General features: G+C 41.4%; 1 protein-coding gene across 1 annotated transcript in view; it reads right to left on the bottom strand.

Annotated features, from left to right (window-relative positions):
* Positions 1-23,084, bottom strand: part of sdk1b (sidekick cell adhesion molecule 1b) — a 277,239-nt gene that overhangs the window by 22,693 nt on the left and 231,462 nt on the right. Inside the window, 8 exon segments of the mRNA XM_061771792.1 lie at positions 880-983; positions 2,133-2,334; positions 7,822-8,016; positions 12,239-12,337; positions 13,449-13,635; positions 16,928-17,043; positions 17,860-18,094; positions 20,876-21,026. Of these exon segments, the coding sequence (XP_061627776.1) occupies positions 880-983; positions 2,133-2,334; positions 7,822-8,016; positions 12,239-12,337; positions 13,449-13,635; positions 16,928-17,043; positions 17,860-18,094; positions 20,876-21,026 (1,289 nt within the window).

A 23,084-nucleotide genomic window follows, 5' to 3' on the forward strand; every position in this document is an offset into this window, starting at 1 on the left:
TTAAAAAGTGTCTTTTTAGAATTGAATAGAAAGCCTTTATTGTCATTATCATTGTGATGCAGATATAATGAAACTTGGATGCAACTCCGGGGTTGTGTTTTAAGTAAAAACGAAATAATGTAAAAGTTACACAAGAAATGTTTGCTGTGGAAAGTAAACAATACAAAATCTCCAGCACAAATGTCAATAAGGCATTTTATTTGTTGAATGGCTATGTTTTAGCTGGAAACGATACCAAAGTCAAAAGACGAAAGGTGAATTTAAAAAAAAACTTTTTTGTTGTTGTACTTTTTAACAATTATTCATATACCTTATTGGCCAAAGCAAGGAGGCAGTAGGAAAAGACTATTTTGCATTGTTCTCCTGGGAACTTTTTGCCTAATGTAAACACTCTAATCAACTATCGATTTTAGAACACCGGATACTGGCACTGAATTTTTTTCTAAAAATGTACAAAAACGATAAAAAAGGCATTTTTTTTTTAAATTGTAGCAATTAAAGCATTCCCAGTCAACTCATGGAAATTCACTTTCGGTAATAATGTTCGACTTGATTGCACATTGCATTCGATATCGCGTTAGGGCCTCCATCACTCACTGACAGGTAGACCTCCGTCTATTGCCGCGCACTTCCTACAGCATATTTAAATTTCAGCTTGTTATCAGTCACAGTAAAGGGAATTAAAGTCATCTGTGATTACTCTCCTGAAAGGAGAAAAGCAGCCAGCGTTTATCCATTCTCAATGATACAGCCGGCGATGAATCGGGGGGCACGATTTGTGGATATACTGCCCCCCCTTAAATCCCTTTCAAGGTTAGGTAAAGAAGTCAAGCAAATCTGGTCATCTGCCCAGCGGGTGTCCGTTGTCCAGCCTCTCACCATCTTGCAAGGTTGTGACCGCATCCGTCTCCTTACTGAGGACACTGTTTCCGATGTCGTTGGTGGCCACCATCCGCAGCCTGTATGAGGTGAAAGGCTTCAACCTGCGCAAACACACGGGTCGCATTTCTTAATAATTCCCATTCCCGTATACTTTCTGTTCACACTGTAGTACCAATGAAGAAAAATAAGTAAATCGTTTTTCTTGCGAGGCTGTGGAGAATTACACTGGTCTTAAATAGCGGGGAAGGGTCTGGAATAATAAGCACACATATTGTTTAACTGCTGTATGACCACAATATCTTATCTTCATTTCCTCCTCAGAGCAAGGTGACTGCATTAATAGGCAAAGAGTGATAATAATAATATTACTCACGTTGACAAATTTAGAGTCATTAGAGTCAGCACAAACAAGCATGGACTCATAACACAAAATGTTGCAATCTACTGGAGTGCTTTAATAAATGCTACTGCTCTCCTGTGCACTCGCTGCTTAAAATGTGAAGTAGGTTTAAAACATCTTGCCTCATTTAAAAAAACAAAACACAACAAAAACTTTAAATAATCGAATGGGGGGAGTTATTCCTCCACTTTTCATACCTAGAAGCTCCTATTTCACACATTCTTTACAAAGGCCCTGAGAGATGATGTGTGATACTGAGCGGTACCGGTCCAATAAGGAACAAGAAGAGGCCCTGTGGGGTTGCGGGTCCTCTCGGATCGGAACTACAAAAGGCGTCAAGCCCAGAGAGGGTTGGTCTGGCAACAACGCACTGGGACAAAGTTGAGGACGATGCTTGAAAGTGCCTTGAAGTGTGAGTTCTAGGCCCGAGGACTTTGGTGATTTTGTGCGCTGTGTTTTCTTCAGTTGCACATCCAGGATGTCCCCACGGCAAGTCACGAAACTGCAAAGGTACAGAATTCAGCAACGGGATGCTGAAGATTTCACCAAGGAGGAACGAAGGACACATTTACCAAGTTCTGTCGAGCGAGTAAAGCTTAGTTCGGATTACCACTGTATGTGTTTTGGTAAATTCAACTCTGATCTGACTTGTGTTTTTCCACTGCCAGAATTTTAAAGTCGCTGCCTGTTCTTAAGCCGGTCTTGGACTCCAGACCACTCGCTCCTTCTTTGTGGTGTCATGTCACTGTCTTTCGTAGTCCACTGTCAGCGCTCCAAGAACTGGTCCATCACACACCAGTTATTTTTGCCTTATGTCCAGTTTAACACAATTGAGTGGAATTGTGCGTACCTGTCAACGGTCCAGGCGGTCAAGTTGTGCGGGATGTCTGCCGCATTTGGGATCCAGTCGCCGTCGGGCAGCTCTCTGATTTGCACGGTCAAGTACCTGACGGGGGAGGAGCCTGAGCTGCCCGTCACCCAGTGAAGGCGAAGGCGGCGCGCTTCCACGCCATCCTGGGGAACGGACAACTTCCTGGGCGGCTGGGGACGCTCTGCACGTACGAAGAACGGAAGTGCAAAGGGAAACATGAGAGAGAGATTCAGATTATACAGCTTTTTCTCATGTGTCCCTGTGTTCCTTGAAGTAGGGGATGACACACACACCTTATTTCCTTGTAAAGAAGTATGTTGAGTCATGAATTTAACTGGAGGCTACATTAAATCAATACTTCACATAACGCTGCATTGCATTCATCTGCTTTTAAATTGTCGACAATTTTTAAATTCCGCAATGATTCATTCTCCCGTGAAGTACAAGGCGCGCATATACATTTTCATCACTTGTGCAGCTCTGCGACGTTCACGTGCGCGCTGATGAGATGAAACTGGACATAACAGCTGCTGCCTCAAAGACGAGGCACTGCAATAGCATTAGTCTGTGTCTCCACTATTCAATTAGAAAGATGGCAACTGAACGTTAGCGTCAGAAGTAGCTAGCAGATGACAGAGTGTGTGTGTAGATGCAAAAAAAAAAAAAAAAACACAGCTTAAGGGAGCGTGGCTGTCTAATTTCAGGGCTATGGGGATATTGACTGGTCTGGTAATAAAAGCATTATTGATTCACTCTGAAGTATAATTAATCAGCACACGCGTGCATCGAGGCAAGCGCGGTCGCACACGCAGGCTTGCTACTCTCCATTCATCCTTATCGCAAGTAATGAAGACAAATCGGATTGCTTTCCTTCTTCCCTATTATCCCCGTTTTTCATCAGTCCCCTTTAAAAAGATTTGACAACAGTAGAACCTCTGAAGACGAATGGTCCCGAGAGAGTAGAATTCAAAATTCGAACAAAATATGCCTCAAAAGAAACTTTGGCCTGATCTGGTGTTTTTTGCTTTCTCTTTGGCTTTTTGTGGCTCTAATTTGGTAAGACGTGAGAACTCAACATATCGTGCAAGACCCATTCATCTCAGCGCATCTCTCAGGAGTAACTGTGAGTGTGTTTTGCTTTTTCTTTGGCTTTTTAATGACGTGTGCCTGAATAAGGACCTCAACATGAGGTGTAAAGAGAACAAGAACAAAGAAGAAGACAAAGAATATACGCAGGAAGTAAACAGACTCACATTCAAAAAAGTATGGGCCTGATTTACGACAGGGTCGTGTCATGTCTCAACGTTTTGAGTCTTGTGGTCATGTCTGCATTTATTTTGTAGCAATTGTTTCTTCTCATTTCAGATGCTCTACTTCCCACCCCTGATCGTCTCCAATCCCATTTTCCTCGAGTAATAATAGTCTCCTGTACTTTGTCAGATCATCTTGTCTTCTGTCACGTCCTGGACCAGCCATTGTCGTAAGAATTATTGTTACCGGAGTCCATGCTTTTGTTTTTTTGTGCTTTCTGAGTTTTTAGTTTCCAGCTTTGCTGACAACTTTCGTGGCTATCTTTGTTTCTAGGTTTGTGAAATCGTGCTTTTTGGGGCCTTTTTGACTCCGTGTCAATTTGCAAGCGCAAAAACAGGTGCAAACTTGATCCCGCATGCACATAGATGTGGAAGCTGATTCACGAACTGGGCAGACCCGCAATTGCGTCTACCAAACGCTTTCAATTGCTGGCATTTTAGTCTGCACGTTGTGGCAGGAGAACATGCATATAGATTAATTTAGCACACGCACTCTAATTTATTAAACCTGAGACAAATTGCGTTGGCTGGTTTTGTGGCTTTAAATGGCGTGTGTGAAAGGCAGGTGCAAACCAGCATACTAAGTGGTGGCAGCGTAGCGCAGGCAAAAGAAGAGGTGGCATGGATAATTTTAATGCATGTGTGAAACTATAAAATCCCAACAAAAAATATATATCAATAAATAGATTTATTTCCTGTAACTGAGTAATGTTTGTTTGACTTCTACTTACACTTCCAATTCCATCGCTGCAAAGTTCAATTTGTGTTTGCGGTGTTCTCCCAGATGTTCTCCATGGTGTAAACCATTAGTAGTAACTACCTAAAGTGCAAAACCCTCTTTTAAATATGGCGGTCTCCACTACTTGCACACCTGGTGACAACAGCGAAAGCAATCTGTTCGAGCGAGCGCGCATACAATTTAGCGCCCGCTATTTTGGATCTTAGTAAATTAGGCCCAGAGTCACCATGCATTATCACTTGTTATCAAAGCTAAGGTAGAGTGTTGTTCTTACATTTCACGGTGGTTAACTTCTTACACCATTGACAATGTCAATTTTTTTTAATTAAAAATAAAAAATCCCCCAACAAAATCATCGTCACATTACACTTTTGTCATAAAAGTTGACTGTTTCATTATTTTGTGTCAAAATGAACAGATTGACTTCTTTTTACACATGCATGACAGTTAAGCGTGTGAAACGTTGCCTGTAGAGTTAACAACGGTTTTATTAAATATGTGCTCTCGTTCCATTAGTTCCTTTGGCGAAAACCGTGTAAATACTAACAAATCGAATAGGTTTGTGTTTCACTTTGGTGGTCTGTTCATCGTTAGTTAAACGCCAATGATAAGATCATGTTCTGCTAATAACCTTGTATTGCTGAGAACAAGCTCTTTTATTAGCATTAACTGTACTGTTTACCAAGCCAGATAAATGACATGACAGCATTGATAACGAGAGCAATAAGGCAGAATGTCAGAAGTGATCCGAACGCCAGTGGCACACAACGCAGGTATTTGCTATTAATTAATTAATGAAATTCTGTTTTTTTTTTAACCTGTCCGCTACAAACAGTAACATCTCTGGTAGAAAGGGAGTCGTATTTTATGGCACTTGACACGCATACACACGCATGCGATTGAAGAGCCAATTTCGTTTTTTTGATGGATTAATTTGGCCTATTCGCCATCATCTGAAATAATTCTCAAAGAGGTTATTCTGAATGAGCTGTTAGGCCAGTGAAGTGGAACAGCCAAGCAATGAAAGGTGGTCCCGAGAAAAGCAGATAGTGATGCTGTGTGCGCGTGTGCATATGTGTGTGTATACGATATCTGATTCAATTAGAGTGTACGAGAGAGGCTGATAGGGCTGAGTATGTGGCATTATCTCTTAACTGTTGCATGTTAGGATTTAACATAATAACGATGGTGTTTGCTGAGTTAAAAGAGAGCTATATGCCGGATGTCATGTGACCAAACCCAGAAAGCAGGTTAGCGGACTTCCTGTGTATGCCGCGATAACTAGCATACTGTAACTATGGTTTAATGACATGATGGTTTGAATCCAAACTAGCTAAAATTTTGTTTTCTTTATGGCTGGTCTTTGGACAAAAGGTTCAGGCATGTATATCATTTATTTATACAAACGTGATAGATGTAAACCCGAACGAATTGTCATCTTTGGTAGCTCCTGAAGACATCCTGTGTAAACAAGACAGGCGTTTATTATTTCTATAGTTGCTTTTTCACGGTCTCCTGCCATCGAGCTCCGCCAGTCACCTGAATTGGAAGGAACAGCTTCCACTTGTTTTGACAAATGCGGAGATTTGTGGCACTGTTCTGCCCCCCAAGTTTTTTTTATTCAAGACTGAAATTAGTTTCCAACGCAGAGCGTTGACTTCTTTGACAACTTAGACATGAAAGACACACACAAAAACACACACACGCATGCACGCAAACTTCTACAGTGGGTACGGAAAGTTTTCAGACCCCCTATATTTTTCACTTTGTTATATTGCAGCCATTTGTTAAAATCATTTAAGTTCATTTTCCCCCTCATTAATGTACACACAACACCCCATATTGACAGAAAAAACCTAATTGTTGACATTTTTGCTGATTTCTTAAAAAAGAAAAACTGAAAAATCACACAGCCATAAGTATTCAGCCCCTTTGCTGTCACACTCATATATTGAACTCGGGTGCTGTCCATTTCTTCTGATCATCCTTGAGAGGGTTCTACACCTTCATTGGAGTCCAGCTGTGTTTGATAATACTGATTGGACTTGATTAGGAAAGCCACACCCCTGTCTATATAAGACCTTACAGCTCAAAGTGCATGTCAGAGCAAATGAGAATCATGAGGTCAAAGGAACTGCCTGAAGAGCTCAGAGACAGCATTGTGGCTAGGCACAGATCTGGCCAAGGTTACAAAAAAGATTTCTGCTGCACTTAAGGTTCCTAAGAGCACCGTTTTATTTTCCCATGGATCATTTTAATTGCACATGGAGTCCATTGAAGAGAGCGCATTGAGATGTTGTGCAATGAACACACATCAACTTTTAAACGGGTAATGGTATTTTGCAGATGAATGCATGAGTTCACTTTGACACTTCTCTTTTTATACACCTTTTTCACATATATATGCTCTTTTAGCAAGAAATAACACTTTTGAGAGCTGAGATGGTGACGCTATTTCCATCAGGCAGCCTTTTTAAAGCCGTAATACACCTCTATTCTCTTCCCCAGGAAAAATAGTGTTATTTTATGTCACAAAAAGACCTTATCAAGGTCTAGCAAGCGTATGAATATGCTGCGTCCATTCAACAGTATAATTCAAGCAGATTCATAAGGTGGGAATCTTTTCATGGGCACTACAGTGGACAAGTGGTTAGCATGTCTACTTTAGAACTCATAGGTTCAGGGTTTCGAATCTCAGCTTTGGCCTCACTGTGAACTCCGGGCCTGTTTAATTGAACATGAAGCTGATATAGTGGCAGCAAGCCGTGACTTATTCTACCTTCTGGCATCCAATGGAAGAAGAATTAAATTGTTCTGCCTGTCACTATATGTCACTGGCATAGATAGATGGGCAAATCGATAATAATAGTTTTGAGTCCCAAATTAAAAAAAATAAATAAAGTTGGATAATTTCCAGTGGAATGGTTGATGGCTTCTCACGGCACCCTGGTTGGAAATAGCTGCTGTAATACATATTTGATGCATTAATTTAGCAGTTTTATTTTCTGAAATTTGGCTGGCGAAAATTATTTAATCAATTCTTTCATATTTTTTATTAATTGATCTCATTAAATTGGTCAATTGATTTACTACACATAAAAGTAAAATAAATAATATTACATTCATGTTAAAATGTGATTTTATTTTATTCAATAATTACTTAATTGAAATCAAACAAATGTTAAATAATACAATTTAAAATTATAATAAATTACTTTATGAATAAAATTAACTATTTGACATTCCTATTTTTTAAATCACAGTACTGATTGTGATTCTACATGTGTTGCTGCACCGTGTTCAATCTGTTGCTTATAAAGGGTTGAAGCGCTGCACATACCGGTAAATGATATTTAGCCTTAGCATTAAGCTAGCGGACTGAATGGCTAAACTAGGTGTAATTGTCTTTGTTTTGTTTAGTTTGAAAATAAACTTCACCTCGGATTGGCAATAAACAGCTTGAAGCCTCTTTTTTGAAGAATTGTTCACTAATTCTGTCTTCCAAACTGCTGCAAACTATTTCATAAAGTGGGTTGAGTCACTGCCACCATACATCGCTCAGATCACTTGTATCTCACGGCACCGCTGTATATGCGGAATGGCTGGTCAAAAGGTTTACCTCTTCGCTCTGTGGTGACCACCAGGGCGACGTGTTCCTGGCCCCAGCCCACGGCGGTGCGCGCCACCAGCCGGAACACGTAGGTCTGCTCCGGGGTGAGTCCGGTGACGGTGAACTGGCGTCCGTTGGAGCCCACCTCCACCATGGTCCACTGCTGACTGTCCCTGTGCTCCAGGCGGTAGGCGATCTGGTACCCTAGCGAGCAACAACGCGAGGGATATGATGAATGTTAAGTGTCTGTCGTCAATGTTCTGTGAGGTCTTTGGAAATATGCGTTACAAATGGCGAAAGTGGAGAAAATAATGATTTCAATGAGGAACAAGGCCAGACCACTTCCACTCTAACATTCACATATACACGTACAACCTCTCATCCTTACATTTACCTGCGAATCACTGTGTACATTCTCTCTTTCTGTCAAGTGCAGCAGGCCATGTAATAACAATAACACCACTCAACACATATATATTGCACATACACACACACACACGCATGCCCACAGTCCGTTTTTCCACAAAAGCATGTCATATGAACAATGAATGAAATGGCTGCACCTTGTATAGGGGGTCCTCGGTTTACATTGGCTCTGACATAAGTGGTTTCCAGAGGTGGCTGGAGTAGCCAAAAATGTGCACTCAAGTTAAAGTACTCCTCCAAATTACTTGAGTACTCAGTGGAATAACATTTGTTTTTGTTTTGTTGTTAAATCAGAGCATGGTTGTCAAATGGAGAACATTTAAAAATAGGAAATAACATACATTAAGAAAGAAACAAATCTTAGGATCACCTGGCAAAAACATAAACGTAAACATAAACTGCAACTTGTTTTCTCAAGTTCAAAGTGGAATTCTTCGAGGATGACATTTGGATATTTTTGGGCAGAAAGAGACGACAGTGCATAACATAGCTATTCGTTTTCCTGGTCTGTAAAGGTTAACACAGAGTGAATGTGAGGCGCGGGGTGTTGTGGGGGTTTTCTTCGGGTACTCCGGCTTCCTCCCAAAACATGCATGCGAGCGTCATTGAAGATTCTAAATTGTCCAAAAATCTGAGTGTGAATGCTTTAAATCCGATACATTTTTGGGCTGAGAAAAATAATCGTTCACTTGTGGGGAACATAACGCACAGTTTGGTCTTGGATTGAATTGGAATCGGTCAAACATGGTGCTGCGATCAGCCGTGATTCCATTCAAAAAATAAAAAAAATACAAAAATAGAGGGGCGAATGCTTGGCTGTGAGCATTCACACAATTAAAGTTACATATCCTTTCACTCAAAATCCTACTAAATTCTGGTGAGAACAGGCTCAGTGCGATTGGTTAAACTGTTACGACGATAATCTGTTGACAGGCGCCTAATCTGCTCGTGCTTCGTGATAATCTTATCAGATCGTCCGATTGTTTGCTCAACGTAAGCGTCGAGCGAGGCAGATTACCGGATAAAGGCAAGATGGCAAATCCAGTAGCATCAAAACAATCGCTTTCGCAAATCAGAGTTATGTACGTAATATCTCCAGGACATCCCTGGCGATGAGATCTCCGCAGATAAATCTCCATTACAAAAGGGGACTGTGTAATTTTCGTAAAAAGCCCAACTTGCCCCCCACCATGGGAAAAATGCAGCGCATAAATATTTAATGCAGCCCACTGGCTTTTGGCAAAATGTGCGTCTATGGCGACGCTAGCGGCTCAGCGTGCTTGGCTGCGCTTGTATAGTTCATGAAATACTCATAACCGCTGCAATTTAACAAGATCCCATGCTTGTGAGGGTATTTTTAACATCTTTCTACGTTTTGCATCAAAGAACATACAGATGTCTTGCTGACATTCATCAGCACTTATCTTATGGACTGTATTTATCTTGTCCCCAAAAAACTTCGACCCAGAGTGTAAAACAAACCAATAGTCTCAAGAGTTCTATTTCTAGCCATTGTAACGGGTTAATCTTTTAAAAACGGCATTATAATTTAATGGTAACGGGACAAGGTGGTTCCTGTCATGACTGGGATGCTTTTATGGCTGTTAATAATTGGGATTTATTGACAAGTGTTATGTTGAACAAAATGTGTTTAGAAGCAAAAAAGCTAAAAAAAAAATGAATGGATGGATTTTAGCGGCACGGTGGACGACTGGTTAGCACATCTGCCTCACAGTTCTGAGGACCGGGGTTCAAATCTCGGCCCCGCCTGTGTGGAGTTTGCATGTTCTCCCAGTGCCTGCGTGGGTTTTCTCCGGGCACTCCGGTTTCCTCCCACATCCCAAAAACATGCACGGTAGGTTAATTGAAGACTCTAAATTGCCCTTAGGTGTGAATGTGTGCGCGAATGGTTGTTTGTTTATATGTGCCCTGCGATTGGCTGGCGACCGATTCAGGGTGTACCCTGCCTCTCGCCCGGAGATAGCTGGGATAGGCTCCAGCACGCCCGCGACCCTTGTAAGGATAAAGCGGTACAGAAAATGGATGGATTTTAATGTGTTTAGTACTGTACAGCACCAGGATGCAGACATTGTTCAAGGGCACACAGTAGCTATTATTCACAAAAGGCACCTTGCACCAAATTAGATTGTACACTTTATGTGGACTTCGCCCCGATGTCTCTGTCCATAAACACATGCACACACACGCACGCACAGTACGCACACCACGGGTCCGCGCAAGGACACAGCAGGATCGCGGGCTTTGTGAGCAATTCTGTCGGCGAGCGGCATCACTCTAAACGTCTCCCTGTTCACATTAAGCTGGCGCATCGTTCGCAACGTCCCGCTCAACTCACTGCCCCGCTGCGAGGACAAACGTTTCTCCGCCCTTGACGCTGGCGCATACTAAGTGTACAACATACAAACACACACACACACAAACACACACACACACACACACACACACACAAACGCAAATCGCATTTGCTACCTAAATGAGATAGCTGTCATGTGGTGAGCTTGCACCTGTGAAACCTTACCATTAATCTGCTCCTTCAGATTCATTCTGCAGGCTGAGTGTAACTGAACATATATTAGTATTGAGATTTTTCAGTTTGGATCGTAGAGTATATAGGCGTACGGAATTCCCACGTGGATCGTTTTAGGTCAGGGACGCGGGCCGGTTGCACAAATAAAGCGCAACTCTGCTTCTGGCTGCAGGCGCTACTTTTTTTGACAATATGTTTAAAACTGCATAACGTGCACACATGAATATCAATGCAACACAAAACGAAATGAATAAATAAAATAAATAAAAATGAGCGCAGTGCAACTTTCACTGGCATTTAAACAGCCTCTCATGGGCTCTTTTAATGAAAAAACAACAAATGCCATTATCAGTGTAATGTTTCTAGAACTTATCCTCCGTTATTCGCTGAAAAACTAAACTAAAAGTACTGCTTTGGTGCCATCTTGGTGACAAGGAATTACAGTATGTTGAAATGATTTGAGGCGCTTCAGTTAGACAAAAGTAGTAGTTTGCTGCCACTTTATGGCATCTTGGTTCCAAGGAGTTACGTTGAAGTGAGTCGAGGAACATCATTTAGACAAAAGTAGCGCTTTGCTGCCATCTTGTACCACATACAGCTAATTGTAAACCTCTTTTTGGGGGGGTGTCAATCACCCAAGGATTTTTGCTATTTGCGGCAGGGAACCCTGTATACATGGTGTACTTTATTTGAGAATCCTTCAGTTACTGGGGAATTTACAGCAAAACAAAACAAAACACAACATGGAAGACGACACCCGAGAGGAGGGAATGATGACTGTCTTGGGACCATTTTTTAACGTAAAAAGCCAAAACCAAAAAGAAAAGAAAAGACCGTGGAAAAAATCTTGGAGACAACGTAAAAGAGGACGTTATAGTCTACTGAGCGAGCTATATTTGAGTTCTAAAATTAAACTAATGGATGGTGTTGCTATGCTAGCAAAATGGGTAGGGCGTGTTTGTTTTCATTTACGCCCGCTTTTTTGTTACTCGGTCAGGTCGCTTCTTGATTGGCTACATTACATTTCATGAAACGGGATAGTCGGCTTTCCCCACAGACATGAAGATTTTTGGATTGTAACTACTGAACACGTTTAATCATTTAAGAATGTCAGTACCAACCTCTTTCGGACCCCATGATAGAACTTACAGTATCTTAGCTTTAGATTTAGAAGTGTTGAAAGTGGCTAATGTAAGATGGCGGGAAATCAAATACTTTCTGTCACACTACAGACCACCTCCGACTTGTGTTACACCCTATTACAGTACGTGCTGTCGGGTTAAGTTGTGTGCACCCCGTTTTACTACGGTCTACAAAGTTTCTCCTCCTTCCTGTGACTGCTGTGGAAAATATTTCGACAATTTAAACATCTCACCGGTCATCCACGGCAATGTTTGCCCATCCCACATGGTCACGTGTGTGTGTGTGTGTGTGTGTATGTGTGCTTAATACCTAATATGATTCCGTCAGGGTTTGTGGGAGGCTCCCACACCACCCTGGCTGATGACAGGCGGACCTCTGGAAACACCACCCTGACAGGGGGTCCTGGGACTAAAGGGGTGAGCAAAATAGAAATAGGAGTTGGCAGCTGAGCGGCCAGCTAATAACATACAAAGAGCTGCAGAGCATCTAAACATCAAGCACTTACATTTAATGTCTGACTATATGTGAGGCTGCTTTTGCCCTCAACACACACACACGAACAGTATAGAGTGAGTGTCTTATAAATTTTTAAGACGTGCCTCTAAAAGATGCAAAAAATAGAAAAATGTAATTTTCTTTCACCCTCACGGCATCTACCTTTGAACCTGATAGAAGTACAATGTTCCACACCATCAAATACATGTCACTGTGACTCATACACCCACGAGCGCCCTATGACACACACACACACACACACACACACACACGAGCGCACAACGCAGGTTCATTATACTTTGACAAATTGACTTGTTGAGGTTGCACCCTGAAATGAGAAAAACTTTTCAATTGTGACAGTGCTCGGTCATGTGTATGTGTGTGTGTGTGGTTGTGTTTTATTATTTAAAAAGGGGAGTAGCGGTTGGCGTAGTGGTTACTAGCACAGATCTGCGCATCTTCCGACGTGAGCGCACACAAACAAGCACGCTCTGACGCTTCCTTCGACACTTACACGTACGGTGAAAATGGCGCCTCTACCCTTCTAGGTAGACTTTCGATGCGATGTTGGCACGTGCCTGAGGGATTCTTCTGAACGTTTGGAACCGAGTGTTTCTATTCGACTTCATCATTGTCATCAAACTGTTGTCATGAAGTTGAAAGCATATGTCCAAAATGGCGGATAAAGATACAAGGCGGGGTTCCAGACTAACCCACGATTGATAAATTAATTGAGTAAGGCCCACCGCACATCAAGCGACGCGGCCGAACGCGACCGAACTACTAGTTTTGCTGCAGTTCGAAATTGAATCGTAAGTGAATGGTAGCAGTCACTCTCTTCTTTATTTCTCGCCCGTTCCTCTCTTTGTATTATTATAATATAGCTAGAGCGGCCCATGCAATTCCTTGACAATCGCACCATGTTGTTTCTGGTTCAGTAAAACGATAATATGTGGTACCGCAAAATGTTTCCTGATAAGAACACCGAGGATTGAAATTTTCACGTTGCTGGAAGGGGCCCTACCGTCTTCTTTGGTTCTCAGTAGCACGGCGCTGCTGGGGGGTCCGTCGCCCATCCTTGTGTACGCCAACACCTGCAGCGCATACACCGTGTACTTCCTCAGCGCGCCGAGAAGCAGCGACGCATTCCTCTCTCCTTCAGCCAGAAGAACACTGGGAGGACGTTCGGAGTCCTTCTCAGTGTACAACACCTGAACACAGGAAAAGAAATGGTGGAAAAGGGGAAAAAAAAACATGTACAGTGAATCCCCGTTCTTTATGGAGGATATGTTCTAGAGAAATCTGCACTATAGAGAGACCATATAACAATTACTGTTATAATACTTTTACCCCTCCCATAGATTAAAGACACACTTTTTAAACACACCATTATTGTATTTGAACTATCAAAAATATTTGCAATCATAAACTGTATAGAAAATACTGTACATAAAGTAGTGTTAGATATGTGCCTTCAAGAGGCGGGGCCTGTTGGTGTTTTTTGGAATGTAGGAAGATGCCGGAGTACCCTGAGAAAACCCACGCAAGCACGGGGAGAACATGGACTCCAAACATAAAGACCTGAGTCAAGATTCCAACCCAGAACCTCAAGAGTGAGGCAGACGTGCTTTCCACTATTTGTATAAAAGTCTTCTCAAACTCGCTCCCTCACCTGACAAGAACGTGGAAAGGAAAATGTCAGTCGTGACTTGAAGGGAGCGCGGAGCGAAAAGTCAGGAGGTGCTGGTGGCAGCTGGCAGAAGAAACTATTGGGTGTCTAATGGCGAACGGAAGCGAGCGCTGTTGGCAGCTGCTTGTCGTCTCTCAGCACAGTGGGCACGCTCGTACACTGCCACACACACCAGGGAACACAATAAGTGTGCCATGCGCTCGGGGGCTAACGGATTACATAAGAAGATTTCTATTTTTTATTTATTTTTTAAATCTCCAAACAATGGATGGCGCGGTTATTTTGTTTCCTGCATATTAACACGGGCATGTCAGCACAAGTGGAAACAAATCCCCCTTTATTCATCCCCTTTGCAGATTAAGACACAGACACAATTTCAACATCACATTAGCCAAAATAGTTTTGTTCTTCTCCGTGCTGCGAAAACACTGACACAAAGCTACGTGTCATCTCTTTGTGCTCGGATCAAAACAACAACGATGACATGCATTATAATAAATCCTCAGGGGATGTGAGGGGGAGGCTGTGAAAAGTGGCGGTTACAGTGCGGCGCATGATGGCGAAAAAAGACAAAAAAGAAAAAAGATGAGTACATCTTGTGTTCGTCCAGCTCTACTATTTATCTAAGTCCTGGTCTCGATGAAGAGGTTTGTGACATTGCGCAGGTTTGATAGATTGTATTTTTCTTAATGTGGATGACACTCTAATGATGGATTATCTTCATCTTCAGTGCTGTCATGCCGATACATCTTACTGTGTCTTATGGCCTTGTAACTGCTTCCTCTTCTGTTTCCCAACTAGCATTTTGGAATATGTTTGTCATGTATAAAGCGGCTCGCTCACAGACACATTTTGAGAAAAAGCCAGATAACGAAAGATTTATGTCTGTGTAGATTCTCAGTCATGGGACGTCATCTACGTCAGAGCAGAAAAAGAGGAGGAGGTTTGAGGCATCACCTGGCTTATGCCTATAATGTCCCCATGTCCCTCATTCTATGGCACAGGTTTCAAACTCAAGGCCCGGGGTCCGGATCCGGCCCGCCATGTCATTTCATGCGGCCCACTGAAGCACATCATATGCATCTACTTTGTTTCCTGCTCAAATCTGTCGCAAAATTGGAATATTGTTAGCATTTTGGTGTTACCAAAACCCTTTTTAAAATAAAATGAACACTAGTTAAACAGGCGGCACGGTGGCCGACTGGTTAGAGCGTCAGCCTCACAGTTCTGAGGACCCGGGTTCAATCCCCGACCCCGCCTGTGTGGAGCGGCTCAGAAAATGAAAAAAACTATCCATCCATCCATTTTCTGAGCCGCTTCTCCTCACTAGGGTCACGGGCGTGCTGGAGCCTATCCCAGCTGTCATCGGGCAGGAGGCGGGGTACACCCTGAACTGGTTGCCAGCCAATCGCAGGGCACATAGGAACAAACAACCATTCACACTCACAGTCATGCCTACGGGCAATTTTGAGTCTCCAATTCATGCATGTTTTTGGGATGTGGGAGGAAACCGGAGTGCCCGGAGAAAACCCACGCAGGCACGGGGAGAACATGCATCTCCACACAGGCGGGGCCGGGGATTGAACCCAGGTCCTCAGAACTGTGAGGCTGACGCTCTAACCAGTCGGCCACCGTGCCGCCTAAAAAAAAACTAGTTAAACAAATTATTTTCACTGACTCCAGATTCAAAAGTAGCTATTAATCAATTTGTTGTGTGTATGTAATGTGATGAGGCGATAAAACATTTATATGATTTCACAGTCAAAACGGCCCTCTCAGGAAAACCATAACTACAATGTGCCTCGTTACAAAAATGAGTCTGATACCCCTCGACTGGAAGAGTGGCCCTAACAAGCATAAGGCGAGTGAACAACACCCTGCATCAAAGGTAAAACGTCTCCAACAAACAAAACCAGTCCAATTGCCTCGATTAAACCTTTGCGAACTAAAGATTTATTTCAATCCTAATTCCACACCCTCTCTTTTAATGATTTACTTAAAAAAAAAAAAAAAAACAACAACAACAATAAAGATTCAGTCCGGGGGTGTACCACCCCTCCAGCCCATGGTCACCAGGGATAGGCTCCAGATCAGGTGAATGATGGCTTGCATCTCCAAAAAACTTGTAAAGGTACCACTGCACTTGGCAAGTTTTTGAATCATTCTAATTTGGCAGGGTTGTTAACAACACTCTTCGCTGTGTGTCAAATTCAGAAGACATTGATTTGTACTTTACATGGACTTCAAAAACAAATGGCTAACAGATGCTTGAACTTTTTAATAGCCAGTCAGTGGCTCTTAAAAGTCCAGATGTTTCACTTCAACATACTTCCTTGTCACCAATGATTACTTTCCTGCAAGCCAGGGCTTTTGACACCATCTTGTGGCATTGTAGGGCATGGCAGAAAGAACCCAAAAAACACAAAAGGGTGAATTTTCATTGACGAGCTGTGGGTTGGTCCCACAGAAAAACAAAAATGCAAATAGGTGAATTTGTGAAGAGCAAACAGTGAATAGGTGGGGGTTCACTTTTTATCTAACTTTAGAGAGGAAGTAGCACACAAACGAATAAACCTGACAAACACAGTACTGTATTATGAGATGGCATTACAACATGAAAGGTTGCATATGCTGTAGGTAGTTAAAGTTGCAGGAACTTTGAGCTTGAAGTTATGTTTAAATAACACGACTGCAGTTTCTGGACATTACATCATGTCTGGCCTTTTTTTTTTTGCAAACGTGTGAGAGTTCGGGTGTCTGTGCGACGACGGGGGTGTGTGGAGAGTGTTAATGGTGTGTTGTGTCATGTGCACCTTGTATCCGAGGATGGCCCCATTCCGCCTCGCCTGAGGGACGGGAGACCACGTGAGCAGAATTTTGGAGGAACTCACGGCATCAGCAGTCACATTGACAGGAGATCCTGATGGGACTGTGGGACACAGACAAACACATTTGGGTGAGTGCAACTTCATGCTACCAATCAATCTGGTTCTTTATCTGAATCACCGCCACCATCCTCCTGTCAGTTCTCCCCTCAGTGAGCGAGAAGTAAAGAGTACAGGGCAGAAGGAGGCGATGTGAGGATAAGACTCTAGTGCATTAGTCTGATTCACTTAGATCCCAAATTGCGGGCGCTAGATTGCGTGTTTCCAGGGTATCGAATCGATCGCAACTGGACTGTTCTGTTTGTCTTAGAAGAAGTTTGCCTCTTTTTTGCAGTTCATGCAATAAGGCTTAGTTAGGACACATTAGCCCGAGTTGGTGTGGAGAAACTCAACTAATTATGCTTCTAGTTGGAGGCACGCTCCAAATGACGTATGGTATCATTCTTTTGGAAGGCAAAAAAGAACAGTATTTAGGATTGCAGCGAGGCCACTGCATGTCAACAAGAGTTGTTAGCTGGAAACTCCCTCATTAATATTCCATTCAGTTGTAAAGTGGTAGTAGAACTGCCTAAGGGCCAAGGAGGCCGTGTTTTTGTGTTATTTGTTGCAGGCGGATTATTGAGTTTCTTTGGAATGGGACGTAAGGACGGCATTGTATGTGAGCGTTAGATGGTGTCATAAGCCACCCCCTCTGTTAAGGGACGGTCTTTCCAATGGATGAGATGGAATTGGAAGTGTTAGTGGAAAAGAATAACGAACAAATTACATAGTTACAGAAAGGTTATATATCGCTCCGATAATTCAGTGAAAGCGAGCAACACGGGAAAACCTTTTGTAAATCAGGCCCAATGACTTCTTACCAGATTCAGCCGTGCGTGCGGAGACAGGGTCGCTCCACGGGCCAGGTCCAATGGAGTTGTAGGCCTGTATTCGGGTCCGGTAGTGGGTCCACGGGTCCAGGCCCTCTACGGTGACCTCGCCTGCGACCCCTTCTACCTCCACGGTCCGATCCTCTGCCAGGCCGTCCATCCTGTGCACGCGAAGCCGGTAGCCCACCGTCTCCGGGCTGCCGTTGTACTCGGACGTGGGAAGAGGCTGGAGGTCATTGAGGGGAGAGAGGTTTATGATTATAACTCAATATGTTGGCTGTTTTAGCTTCAGCATTTTTCACATGTAAAGATCCTACCCTCTGAAAGTACATTTCATTACATTTCTTTGAGTGACATTTTTTTTCTTTCAATCTTTTTTGTTACACTTAAGGAATTTGTGAATCTGTAGGAAACATTCCCCCTTTTTGACTACTAAGGGCCTGCATAAGCATGAAAAAGTGAGTATATCGAGGACAATTGGATTAGATTTGAGATATTGATGATGATGACTGAATTGACTTCTTGAATGTATTTATTTTACATTTTACTAGTTTCAGGATTAAATTTTTTTTTTCATTTAATAAAATTCTTCTTCAATGCAAGTATTTGTTATTGATGTTATTATTTGTTATGCATTTGTTTCCTAATTTAACAATTTAATTACTTAATTGTATTATCATACACTAATTTATTTCTTCATTCAGTTCATCTTTTAATGAAGTCTTCAATGTGAATTTGTTCACCACTTTTGTCTACCAGGAAGTTTGAAAAATATTAGTAACAATTGACTTCTTTATTCTATTTTTTAATAAATACAACAGTTTGGTTTACGTGTTATTAATTTAAGTCTAGAATTATTATGTCACTACCATTATATTTTTCTTGAAATCATAATTTACATTTATTGACTTTGTTCACTTTTTAGTTGATACATACATTGTCATATATAAGTACATAAATCTTTACTCAGTTATTTTGTTGTATGATGTCATCATGTGAAGATGTTCATCAAAATTGTATTAAAAGAACGTATGCCATAAATACCTAATAATAATAAAAAATGCTGATGAATCCAAACTGTTGACAGGAAGTTGCACACAAATAAATTAGAAAGTAATGTGGAGGTAACAAGAAACAAACAATGTTAAAATGTTGGTTGGTTAATCTAAATACATCCATAAGATCCATTCGCAGCCTCTTCAAACACAAAAACTAGAAGGAGAAGAAAAAAGACTGTTTGGGCACAAGTTGAAAAAACAAACAAACTACCATCCAGAATGAAGCTAAATGCAAAGTTGACAGTCCTACAGTGTCCTGTCAAAAAAGGACACAGTAAGAGAAGCATTTTGCTCTTGTGGTCATTTGAATGACACAGATGGCATGGGAATCTTAAGTAGATTTTCAAAAACCTCTTAAAATCTTCTCCCCTTTGACATCCCATCTCCTGATCACCCTCCTTCTCCTGTGTCCCGTTCACCCTTCATCATCGTCTTTGTGCTCGCTTCCTCGCTCATTTCCTGTCAGCGTCACCTCATGCGCCCCTCAACCCTTTATGCTTTGTCACCTCAATTTCTCCACCGTGTCATTATTTATTACCATCCATTCGCTACATAAAAGAGCCACGGCCACGGATGACTACAGCGGCCATCGAACGGTGCTTATTATTACACAGTTTACATCAAAGTTGACTTTTATTTCTTTCCTTATGGAATAACAGCACTTGTAATGCGTCTCTGCTGTGTGCAGACGGCCTTGGATAAGCTGATAATTCTGTGTCGTAGCATGCAGGTAAGAAAAAAAGATTGCCGTGCTACACAGGTAGCTGCATGTTGTCTATGTTTGATTTGACAGGGCTCTTCTCTCATTCCGATTCCTTAAAAGGACAATTGGTGTAATTGACACGTTTGCGCTGTTAACGAGAGATGGGAGAAAGAAAAAAAGGACTACAAAGATAAAATGACAATGTTGTGATATGACTGACAGGATTAGGGGTTTGCACCAATAAGCAGCAGAGAAGTTGGTTAGAGGGAGCGGTGGGAACTAGTAATAAAAGCACAAATACTTGGTCTGAAGTGGTCAGAAAAAAAAAAAAAAAAAAAGTACAGATACCTGTTAAATCTCCTTAAATACAGTAAAGTACAAATCATACCTGTACCTGAGTAGATTTTTCAGGTATTTGCTATCTAAAATACACTTAAAATACACAGACTTTTCAGGTATTTGTGTTTTACATGAGTAGTAGTATTTTTTTTTGATGACTTCTTACTTTTACGTCCTACATACCTGTACTTTCTACTCTTTATTTTGTCATTATAGGTTCGATTTTCAACCTCCACGGATTACGACAGGACGTACAAAAAGACATAAATAGAGAGCGGTAAAGTCAACCCCGGTTGAGAGCTTGATCGATTGAGATCTTGGGGACTTATCAGGTAGAAAAACTAGGGACAGCAGCGGAATGGATGAGCATGAACCAGGGAGCATTAACAATGATGACAAAACAGACTCGGAGAAGCGAGATGTTTCTCATGAGATGCTTCTGCCATTTGAAAATTCAAAGTCTAATCTGGAAAACCACATCTAAGTATGTTTTTTTTTTTTAACATTTACATTAAACGCTGAAAAATTATTCACTGTTGTTGTGCTCAGGCATTGCTTTGGCACCATCTGATAGCATTTTGAAGCTGAAGTGAGTTGAAGAACTTCACCTTAACAAAAGTAGTAATTTGCCACCACCTTGTGGCATTTTTAGGCAATTACACAACTGAAAACCTATTTCAAGGGGCGGAGGGTTCAATTACTCAAAGGGCTGGGTGCCTATTTCCCAGTTTTACTTTCCTACTTAAGTACATTTTAAGTATCTGTGCTTCAAATTAGATACACAGTGTGCGTACTTTTTACCACCTCTGATTACAGGTTGGAAGGGACTGAGGCTGGTGAGCACACATGCGCACGTACAATACAGTCTGAACTCCACACCGTAAGTAAGTAGTTTGTATGCGAGTACCTTCCACCTGAAGCGCAGGCCGGTCTGCGTAGGAGACAGCACGGTGAGGTTGGACGGGTGGGTGTCAGGGGCCGCCTGTAAGGTTTGGATCAGCCTGGAGGGGCCGCTCAGGGGACTGGACCCCACGATGTTTACCTGCTGCATCCGAAATCTGTGGAGAACACAAAACAAAAGGAAAGGTAGTTCAACAGGTGGGAAATAATGTCAGGCGGCCGTTCTTGCTGTAAGAATTTGCGCAGTTGAGAATTTTTTTGTTTAAATCCAGCGGAATTATGTGATTTGTTGTTTGTTGGGATATGTTCTTAAACACACAACTAAATAAATAAATACAACACAAAATATATATAAAATGAAAAACATTCTGGAACAACTTTTAGTGTAAAATGAGTCGCAGAAAAAAGGTATGGAGTATATGATCTAACTTTAAATGTAAGGTAAATGCCACCAGAGTAATGGAAATAATAATTCCATGAATCAATGGATATAGTGCTTAAATTAGAAAACCAAACAAAACTACTCAAAGAGTGAACTAAAAAACATTTCTGCTTACTATTGGTGACTGTTCCACCAAAATAAATGATAAAAAAAATGACATACATATTTTATTTTGATAACCAAGAAAAAAAAAACTATTGAGAAATAATACAAAAGTACAAATATAGATTTATTTTGATAAAAGACATGAAATAATAAATAATTCATAAATATAACATTTTTATTTTGGTAAAACAAGGTATTCGTGCATACTGAAAAATCAAAAACAGTAAATAAAAATACAAATATTTAATAGCATCCATTTTAAAATAATAGCTGTGAAACTATACCTTGTATTATTTAGATTATTTCTCTCTTTTACACGCATGGCATATACTGTACACAATCCAATTCACATACATCACACCTACACAGGCAGATCACGTGACATGCGAAAACAGCAAGAGAGAGAGACGTGGGGGGGGGGAAAAGAAGAGAGAAGCTACGCAGCTGTGTCACCAGCGCCATATTTACTCTGCGGACAAAACCAACAAACGTGATGAGCATATATCCATAGCATTCACAGAGGAGCATTTGCTGCCTAAACAAATGCTGCCACCCTTCTGATTGAAACGGCGTGGGCAAAAACGAGAGAGCGCCCGTGCTGGGTATTTGGGAGACGGGCTGAAAATGTGATAAGAATCAACATACAAGTGCGCCACTTCTAATGTCCCAGCGGTGCGCTGTGCCACAACATAATCCCGCTGTGTGCACCTGTGCGTACACAAATTGCATCATCCCATTACAGATGAACGTCAGATAAAAAAAATATATATATGTAAAAAAAACAAACAACACAAATATAGCAGCACCTTGGCTCACGACCTTAATTTGTCTCCGTTCCGAGGTGATGTTTCCCACTGAAATGAACGGAAATGCAATTCATCCGTTCCGGCCCGTAGAACACAACTTGTGGCTCTGAGTCGATTGCCTCGTTTGTGCTACCGCCAGCGAGCGCTTTCTCGTTTATCCAAACCCACACCAATTTTACCACCCCTGCGATGATTTAAAGTTCTTTGCTTTGTTACCTTAGTGTGCAACAAAAAAAAAAACCCACCTCCTGTCATTAAAGTTATGATTGCGTGTTAGATTGCTTTTATGTATTAATATAAACAGTGGTTAGCTTGTTTTTAAAGTTAAACGCCAGTTATCGATGTTGAAATGGTAATTAAGCAATGGCTAGAAAGTTAATAACAGTTTGACGAATTATGATCTTAAACTTAAACTAAATTCAAAAAATATATAAAATAAATACAATTCACTACAAATGATCAAAAAAAAACAAAAAAACATGACGTACACATTCCAACTTTAAATACAAGGTAAAACCATTCTGCCCATGCTTTAGAACCATTTCTGCTTAGTGTTGGTGGCATTTCCATGATATCATTACACCTCTTATTAATGTTCAGATTGAGTGTTTAATTGCTTTTATGTCTAAATATGAAGTCATCCACATAATTTGACACTTGCATGACAGTTCTGAACGTTAAAATGTTACCTAAAGCTTTCCCTGTAATAGTTAATAAATGTTGTCGACATACATGTCGACAGTTTGACAGATTATTTCCATTTCCGTGACTTCGTATGGGCGAAAAAAATAAAATAAAAATGAAACCAGAAGAAATTGGAGTTAGCAAAGTGTCAGCCTCACTCTTTCTCTGCCTCCTTGCCC

Source organism: Phyllopteryx taeniolatus, chromosome 4, assembly GCF_024500385.1.
Source record: "Phyllopteryx taeniolatus isolate TA_2022b chromosome 4, UOR_Ptae_1.2, whole genome shotgun sequence".
Classification (NCBI taxonomy): Eukaryota; Metazoa; Chordata; class Actinopteri; order Syngnathiformes; family Syngnathidae; genus Phyllopteryx; species Phyllopteryx taeniolatus.